The 9,365-nt window shown below is 38.7% G+C and overlaps 1 protein-coding gene across 1 annotated transcript; it reads left to right on the forward strand.

Annotated features, from left to right (window-relative positions):
- The first annotated feature begins 351 nt into the window (after positions 1 to 351).
- On the forward strand, positions 352 to 6,114 carry btbd3b (BTB (POZ) domain containing 3b). Its single transcript, XM_086167003.1, has 4 exons — positions 352 to 1,298; positions 2,385 to 2,475; positions 4,280 to 4,398; positions 4,857 to 6,114. The coding sequence occupies exons 1-4, from the start codon at positions 988 to 990 to the stop codon at positions 5,887 to 5,889; spliced, it is 1,554 nt and encodes a 517-aa protein (XP_086023129.1). The 5' UTR covers positions 352 to 987; the 3' UTR covers positions 5,890 to 6,114.
- Positions 6,115 to 9,365: the final 3,251 nt, after the last annotated feature.

The following is a 9,365-nucleotide window of genomic DNA, read 5'->3' on the forward strand; positions in this document are numbered from 1 at the left end:
GGCTGAAATGAAAGAGGTCTGAGAGAATGAATTAACCAAGCACAGAATTTTTGCCTTATCCTTTTTAACAACATGCCATTTATTTGCTGCAGTGCAAAATGAATGCTGTAATTCCAGGTGAAGCCAAGAGAATAAGAAAATCTGTAAATGAATATATCATTTTTATAGGGTAAAGCTGTCTCTTTAATTGTGACACTGGGTATTGCATATTAAAGTATGTGCTGCACTCGTCAGCCCCGGCCAATCATGAATGCTGTGCCTTGCCATTGGCTGTGCTATGAAGAGTGCTGGGTACTGCGCTGTGAGGGGCGGGGGGCTGTCTATCTCCTCTGTGCTCTTCCATTCAACCTCTGTAGTCAGCAGAACGAGTGGCTGAGCAAGGCAACAGCATCCACGGCTACAGCATCCTGCAAATGGCTATGCTCCAAGGAGGAGAGAGAGGGGAAAAAAGAGCAAGTGCTGGAGAGAAAGGGGTAGATAAATAAGGGAAGACCAGGAGGACCACTGGAATATGAGTGGGAAATGAAACGAATTGAGTGAAGACCGCTGGCTGCCTCAGGACCACTGCGGCTGCTTTAAATCTGGGGCTGTCAGGGGGGGCTTTCAGGCCAACCGTCAGCAAAGCAGTGAGTGAGAGAGACGAGAGGAAAAAGAAGGAAAAAGTAATTCGAAGAGCTGATCTTATCACTTTGGACAAGCAGGAATGGGAACCACAGTCACCTCTCAGTCAGCAGCAGATCAAACTTCACACAGAAACAAAGTGCCTTCAGATCATCTTCCTGGGATTGACTCTTCAGAAGAGTGAAGAAGACGAGCCATACAAGAGTTATCCTTTAGTTCCCACAAGGTGAAACTGAGACAGAACCTCTGACTACTGCACAGCGCGTTTACAGTCTGCATTCCCTTTTCCCTCCCCCTTGCACCTGTCAGCTTTTAGTGAATGTCTTTTCTGCGTGCACTTCCACTGCTCAGCAGTTGAACACACTCATGGTCGATGCCAAGGGAAGGAACATGAAATGTCTGACTTTCTTCTTAATGCTACCTGAGTCAGTAAAAAGCAAGTCGAGTAAAAGCTCCAAGAAAGGGAATGCCACTGGCGGCTCCAAGCTGCCCCCGATCTGTTATGAAATAATTACTCTGAGGAGCAAGAAGAAGAAGAAGATGGCAGCAGACATTTTTCCTACCAAAAAGTCAACATCCACGACTGCGGTGCAACAGTACCAGCAACAGAACCTAAACAACAACAACACCATACAGAACTGTAACTGGCAGGGACTATATTCTACTATAAGAGAACGGTAAGTACAACCAAAAAGCTTTAAACTGATTCAGCTATTCCCAATAGTTTACATCAATACTACAAACAAGTGATTATAAAGTCAAATAAAAATCAAAATTCAAATTAAATGTTCTACAGCATTATTTAGGTTTAGAAAAGGAGGAGGAGAAAAACAAATTGCCGTGGTTAAACATCCATTTGTGTCCATGTATGTGTGTTGTGTTGTGTTGTGTTGTGTTGTGTTGTGTTGTGTTGTGTTGTGTTGTGTTGTGTTGTGTTGTGTTGTGTTGTGTTGTGATGTGTTGTGTTGTGTTGTGTTGTGTTGTGTTGTGTTGTGGTGAACGGGAGGTGGGGGGCAATTATGAGTGGGTGTTCCCTGCCCTTATCTTCTAGGGGATTCTATGTGTACACCCATTCTGCTTTTGCAGACGTTACTCCCGTTGACAAGCAGTCGGTGTATATGATATACACAACATGCAGAGTTTCTCGCTATACTGAAAACAAATTGATTTGTTTGGCCTATTAGGACCCTGACTTTCCCATGCAAAATGTGTTTTTTAACTTGGCTTGGTTTTCTCTCAAGACCAACATTTCTGTTTACCTACATCCGTGACACACTTATACACACATATATATAAACACAGCTTTTTTGTTATTTCAAGCTTTTCCATTCCATTTACTGTCTCATTTTCCTGGTTTGGTCTATGATTCAGCAGTTAAGAGAAAAATGCAATGAAATCAGTTTTGTTTTTTCAAATACTGTGGTGTTTATGACTTGTGAAGCTATTATACCTTTAAGTGTCTATTACATATTCAGTCTGTTTATTCAGTCTTGCTGGATGTAAATTGAACACTATCAAATGGAAAATTGGTAGTTTATTGCCTAACTTTATAGAGCTATAAAGATGATACTGGTTCAAGAAACAAATAAAAACAGATTATTTCTCTTTTTTTTTGAGGTTTGACAGTCATATAAAAGATATACTCTCAAAATGACTATTATTCCTTAATTGCTTGTATTTCTACCTGAACTCTTTTTCTGAATTGTGAAAATGTAAAGCATATCCTTATAGTTAACATTTTTTTTTTTTTTTGGCATTTTCAGGAATTCAGTAATGTTCAACAATGAATTGATGGCAGATGTTCACTTTGTGGTGGGTCAGCCTGGAAGGACCCAGCGATTACCGGGACACAGAGTAAGAATTTTACTTCCCAGAAAAATCATATATAGAAAATTAGAAGTGACAGAAAAAAGCAATCAGCAGACGCAGTGTTGTTCACAACATGTCTGAACAAGATAATTTTTCTCATTGTCATCAGTAATACAGATGAAATCCTTTGTGCTCGACTCACACTTCCACACCATGTGTCTTTCCAAGACAGTCCTCAATTATTTATGTAAATGAGGCTGAAGGGTTGAGTCAGTGAACAAGGGTAGGAGGAAGGGATATCCTTTCCGGCAGTCATCTCACACAAAATGGATCACCTTCTCTCTGTCTTGCAGCTCGGCTTTTCAGAAGGAAATCTGCGATGATTTAGGTTTTAATCCAACACACTTAATAATAAATAGCCACAATTATAGACTCTGGACCTGACAGCCTATTCTTAATTCATGCTTTTGATTGTGCATTGTATATTGCATGTGGAAATTTGAGTAAGATGAAATATATTATTGGCAGAAAAGGGATTATTGTCTTTTTTACCTACAATAGAAGTTGAAATCGAACCTCTTTGTTTAATTTTTTCCCAAGACATTCACATACAATGTAAATGGCAGATCACAGTCACCAGAGTAACTTGCATATCTTTTTATTCTATTGGATTATAAGTGAAATACTCACATTAAGTTTACTAATGGATTTTGCAGTTAACGTAATGGCACAGCTGGCAATTTTGCAATGCCACTATCCGATGAATACCGCATGGGTCATCGTTTTTCGTCTTTATGTGGGACCTAAATATATAATCTATGATTGAAGACTGTAGATCACTTTGTGTATTTAGCGGAAGCAGTTATAGAGGGACATTAAGGATGACTTGACTGCACTTTATGCTGAGACACTGTGCTAGTTGGATGATTTGATAATTGTCAGTCGACTCCATTTGGAGAAGGTATGTCTTTTTGTAAGCATCTGTATAAAACTGATCCAAAAGGGTAAAAATAACCTTATTTCATAAGCGTAAACTAGACTAGAAATCCTGACAAAGAAAAAAGAGCAACTGAGACCCCAATGATTCTTCTTTAGGGTAAAGGAAACAACTGTGTAACAACATTATTTTTAATAAAAATCCATGATTTTAATTGATACATTGAAGATAGGCATAATTACAATATTATCATTTTAGGCCCAGCGTGTATGTCTTTGTTTGTGCGTGTGGTGTGTGTGTGTGTGTGTGTGTGTGTGTGTGTGTGTGTGTGTGTGTGTGTGTATCTATGTTTATATTATACCACCCACTTAGCAACCTACACACAAAGTGCTTATGCTGCATATTAAAAATAAAACACATTCTATGGTGACACAAACACAGACAAAGCCCTAATTGCGGTAAGTATTTTTTGAGTAAGCTGAAATAACTCATTAATTTTAGAAAATCAAACTTGTTGTGCTCTGTTCAGTTTTGTAACTAACAATTCCATTTATTTTTATCAGAAGCAATCTTATTCATTAGAAACCTGTCTCTCTTGTTCGACTGGGAAATAGGATCTGGCTGAGCATTGCTCATTATGTGAGAAACTCTTTCTCCTGTGATTACAATTGAGAATTGAGGCATTGTTCAATACACTTGAAGATATTATGTACATGTGTTGAATTTGTACATGCGTTCCATTTGTGCTAATTGTTTCTATTCAAAATTAGCATGACAATTCATCTATTTTTCCAGTGGATGTTACACTACTACCTATCAAAAAGCTTGAACGTAATCCCAGATGGACTAAAACATGTTGCTGTTTTTTTTTCCCATTTCATCTTAATCTCGTTTTTTCTCTTCCACTAACAGTATGTTTTGGCAGTGGGAAGCTCAGTGTTCCATGCCATGTTTTATGGTGAACTCGCTGAAAACAATGATGAAATCCATATTCCAGATGTGGAGCCATCTGCCTTTCTCGCAATGTTGAAGTAAGACATTCTCTTCCTACACGGTTGCTGTGAAATTCAGAGTGATGGGCTATGCATCTGTTGTTTTCCTTTTAGCTATTCAACTTTTATACACGTATTCTGTCTTCCTATTACTTTTTATCCTTCTTACATTCGTTCCTCCACCGCTTAAACCTTGCTTTTCAATTCGAATTAGTTGGTAGCTTGCATTGGAGAATAATGTATTGTTGGCTAGATTTTTAGCAGGTGTAGCAATGACATCAGTGTTGATTTTGCATTCAAGTTAAAACTACTGAGAGCATTGGTTTTTTTTTGATGTTTCTTTGTATTCATGTCCTAAGTTCCTGAAGAAGGAAATACTCTACATCAAATCGAATCAATAATTTTCATTTGTTGGATTAGATTTATTGACTTCATTAGTGTATACACTATATATATATAACTTTAAAGTTAAGAAAACCATATTTTTGTTTCAACAGGTACATTTACTGTGATGAGATTGACCTGAGTGCTGACACAGTTTTAGCCACTCTCTATGCTGCCAAGAAGTACATTGTTCCTCACCTGGCTCGGGCCTGTGTTAACTTCCTGGAGACAAGCCTAAGTGCCAAGAATGCCTGCGTGTTACTCTCCCAGAGTTGCCTGTTTGAGGAGCCAGAACTGACACAGCGCTGCTGGGAGGTGATCGATGCCCAGGCTGAGCTGGCGTTACGCTCGGAAGGATTCTGTGACATCGATGCTCAGACCCTTGAGAGTATCCTACAGAGAGAGACACTCAATGCTAAAGAGATAGTCGTATTTGAGGCAGCTCTCAGCTGGGCTGAGGCTGAGTGCCAGAGGCAGGAGCTCACCATGTCGACCGACAATAAGCGTAGGGTATTGGGCAAGGCCATGTACCTGATACGTATCCCCACGATGGCTCTGGACGATTTTGCCAATGGAGCAGCACAGTCAGGTTTGTTAACACTTACCGAGACCAATGATATCTTCCTGTGGTACACAGCGGCCAAGAAGCCTGAACTACAATTTGCCAGTCAACCCAGAAAAGGCCTAACACCGCAGCGCTGCCACAGGTTCCAGTCCTGTGCCTATAGAAGCAATCAGTGGCGTTACCGAGGTCGTTGTGACAGTATACAGTTTGCAGTGGATAAAAGAGTTTTCATTGCTGGCTTTGGACTTTATGGCTCAAGCTGTGGATCAGCAGAGTACAGTGCTAAGATTGAGCTCAAGCGTCAAGGAGTATTGCTGGGACAAAACCTTAGCAAATACTTCTCCGATGGTTCCAGCAACACTTTCCCGGTGTGGTTTGAGTATCCAGTACAGATTGAGCCTGATACCTTCTACACTGCCAGTGTGGTTCTGGATGGGAATGAGCTAAGCTACTTCGGACAAGAAGGTATGACAGAGGTACAATGTGGGAAAGTGACATTTCAATTCCAATGCTCCTCAGACAGCACTAATGGCACAGGAGTGCAGGGAGGTCAGATTCCTGAGCTTGTCTTCTATGCTTGACCATCTGTGCAAACATCTAATTTTTAGTATACTTCTGCAATGTCACTTTCTGTTATTTATTTTTGTCACACATTTAAAATATAATTGTCTCAGACTTCTGAGAGGGTCTTTTAATGCTTCTGATTTTTGTTGATGCTTCACTTAGGTAGGACCCATGTTTCAAAATGTTGGATTGTTCAAACAAACAGATAAGGTAAACATTTAAAATGACCAAAAAAAGAAAAACTTCAGTTTAAAAATGGCATCAAGTGTAGATATATATATAAATACACATATATACATAGATATAAATATATGTAAATTCCACACTGTATATTATGCTACAGCTTTGGCCAATGCTGGCCATAGAGATATCATATATGATGATTATGCCATAGTACGTTTATTATTTCTATGCTTGCATAGAATGCACATATATAGCAGCAATACTTCACATTCTGTATTTTAAGATGACTATTTCGAGTCTTTTCTGAATTTAATTAATGTTCGGCTCAAAACAATGACAATGGAGGGGGAAAGGTGGAATGATATGAATATCAGTTCATCCTGAATTTGAAGTCAAAACACTGTTTGTCCTATGGCAGCGTGAAACACCCATCAAGCATTTGTATCTGAGTGGTTACAACTGTACGTGCAGCTGTTTGACTCTTCAAATTTAGTAATGGGGCCTCATAGATCTTTCATTAGGGAACGCTAGATATAATGAGACACATACCTTCAATCTCTCTGTAGCATGTTGCTCTGCACGTGCACTCTTCTCAGTCACTACAGTAACCCACATTAAGCTTAGTGTCAGTTTTCTTACAGTGAAAATTGTTGCTTGAAGTTATGACAATTTACCAGGTACATGGAAAAGAGGTTCTTATTGGGTTTCCCCATCTGCACTGCAGTGTTATAGCATGAGTAGAACTATTCCACTAAGATCAATGACTGATCCTGTGTGTGAAGCAGTTTATTTTACATCATTTTGTTTTTTGGCTAAAGCTGTACAGTTGAATTGCTGAGCTCTCCCTTTAATGTGATTGTAAAGTATCAAGATTTGGAGAGGCATCAAATATGTAACATAATTGCACTGATGTTGTTTTATAATGTATCATTTTAAAAAATATTTAACATGTTCTCCTCACTGAAGTTTTTTTTTTCCCTCTTATTCCTTTTCTGTGAAGCCTACAGTAAATTGCTGTACGATAAAATATCCACAGTCTGAGTCTCATGGGGACCATGTTTGGGAAAACTGGTATTTATGTCCTATGTTTACTTGCTACAGTTCTAGGAAGACCAAGGAATGTGTGTGATTGTTGTGATGCTAATAAACAGAACAAGGAATATGGATCCTATCTGTTAAACAACTTTGTTACAAATGCTGATGCAGTAATGCAGAGATTGGGGTAGATGATGTCTTTTAGAACTGCAAGGATTTATAATGCCAAGGAGAGCTGTCTGTAACCTAAACTTCAGCCTGTGTCGCCATAAAAACCTAGAAATAGATAATCAATACTTCAGTGCTTGGGCTCCAAAATTAAGAGCTGGAAGTTTTGTATTTTTATACATGCAGCAAAAAAGAACGCCTCTTTGACAGGACATTACAAGATAAAAACTCAAAAATAACCTAATTCCCTGCTGACCAACCTGACTGACCTCTGCTTAACAGAAATGTGCATTTTAATCAAATGGAAAAAATCAGATCAAGTGTTTTACTCTGGTTCACCTGTATGCTTAGAGAAGTGGTACTCACATTAGGTTAGGAACAATAATTCTATCATAGCAATGACAGCAAAATGCCCATTTTACAGAAGCAACTTCTTTTGAACAATTAAAAAACAAGTAACTATTCATGCAAAGGGGAAAACACACAACAAACCGTGACACCACATTAACACCATATTACTAACTGCTCCTGCCCCTCCAGAAGCAGAATGTGTAGATCATGTAAAGAAATACTTCATGACCCACAATGACTGACCTGTTTTGTGTTTCACTGTGTAGATGAAAATTGTAATGAAACTTTCACCTTGTTAACCTTGAAATAGCATGACATTTACACAAATAACGTTACATAAATAAATACAGAGAAGTCCCAAACCAGTTTACCAAGTACGGATAGTGAAATACTATGGTAAGACCTTGACTTTGGTTTACTTGATTTTTTTAAATTGTTACCTGATGTCAACTTCATCAGTTTCCTTGTTGAAAGGTCGCAGTGTGAGTTGACTAACATCCGTCCATCATAAATCTTTGGGACCAGACATTTATAGGATCCAACCCTATGGGGTTCAACCGCACCCCAATCAACTTAATATTGACTCAAGAGTGTCTTGACTCCATATATCAATTTGGACATTTATCTTTGGCAATGTACACTGAACAGCTGCCTCCCATGGAAAATGTGTTTTGCTGACCCATCAGTGTAAAAACAATCTGCACGACGTGAACAATCAAAATCAACACTTCAGAATCTGATTTTCTCCAACTGCACAAATTGTCAATGGACTAATATTGGGGGAGAGAGGAGTGGCACACAGCTGTGCATTGGAACTAACTCATCATTATATCAAATACAATCATTTGTAAGTATATTATATAATTCATCAAATCACAAATGAATTTTCAGAGGCATTTTCCTCATCTTAAACACTATATTCTCCTGATATATGTAGTCCCGGCGTGCTGATCCTTTGTCGCTCACAAAGTAAGCATATATCTGTGAAGGACTATTGAAGGTGACTATGAATTGCTATAATCTTGACTATCTCTTTGAGCCCCTGGCGCTAAACTCAATCCACAACCATTTGGAAAATGGAATTCAAATATGGCTTGAGTAAATTCAAGGTAAAGATTTGAATTTCCTAATAATTATTTTAAGAAGTATTACTGGAATGTAAGAGCAGAACATATTCCCGCATGGGAATGTCAAAAGGTCGTAAAATTCAATAAGAGGGTGATGTTGACGTCAACGGGATGACAGGAGTGTGACTGATGAAAGACTTCTGTCACTTGCATGTTAAGCCCCCCTGAGCAGTTAAGGGATATCATTTGATATAATCTATCCCGGGCCTTTTGCTTCCAGTTATATGCATTTGTGCAGTGTTCTGGAGGATCAGCCCTGTGATTGTGCGTCTCATTTAGCTATTTATTTATTCATTGCTACCAGCCAGAACTAAATCGTTTCAACAGGCTGGGCCATTGAAAGGCCAGCTTTTATGTTAGATTAGCCTGTTTATAGCGCTGATGCTTAGCTCCTGATGAATCAATAGGAGGATGCGATTTCTGGAGGTAAATGCTCTGTATACTGTTAGAAAAAAATATTGCTTAAAAAAAAGGCAGTTTTGTTGGGCAATGGCAGCTTAACAATCTATTCAGAGCAGTCAAACCTATAGAAAATGGTGTATCAAGGGCACAATGGAAATAAATTAGATTTCTCACCAGTGAATACCTTGCTTGCAAATGTGTTTTGTAATTTCCCCCCACTAAGGTAA

Source organism: Fistularia commersonii, chromosome 2, assembly GCF_037954325.1.
Source record: "Fistularia commersonii isolate RoL2024-O1a breed Wild chromosome 2, RoL_Fcom_v1.0, whole genome shotgun sequence".
Taxonomy (NCBI): Eukaryota; Metazoa; Chordata; class Actinopteri; order Syngnathiformes; family Fistulariidae; genus Fistularia; species Fistularia commersonii.

What these genes read in the sequence shown, in the direction of transcription:
- btbd3b (XM_086167003.1), top strand. Translation starts at nt 988, where the DNA reads ATGGTCGATGCCAAGGGAAGGAACATGAAATGTCTGACTTTCTTCTTA. An exon ending in TATTCTACTATAAGAGAACG is followed by an intron (nt 1,299 to 2,384) that starts GTAAGTACAACC and finishes TGGCATTTTCAG; the next exon opens with GAATTCAGTAATGTTCAACA. An exon ending in GCCTTTCTCGCAATGTTGAA is followed by an intron (nt 4,399 to 4,856) that starts GTAAGACATTCT and finishes TTGTTTCAACAG; the next exon opens with GTACATTTACTGTGATGAGA.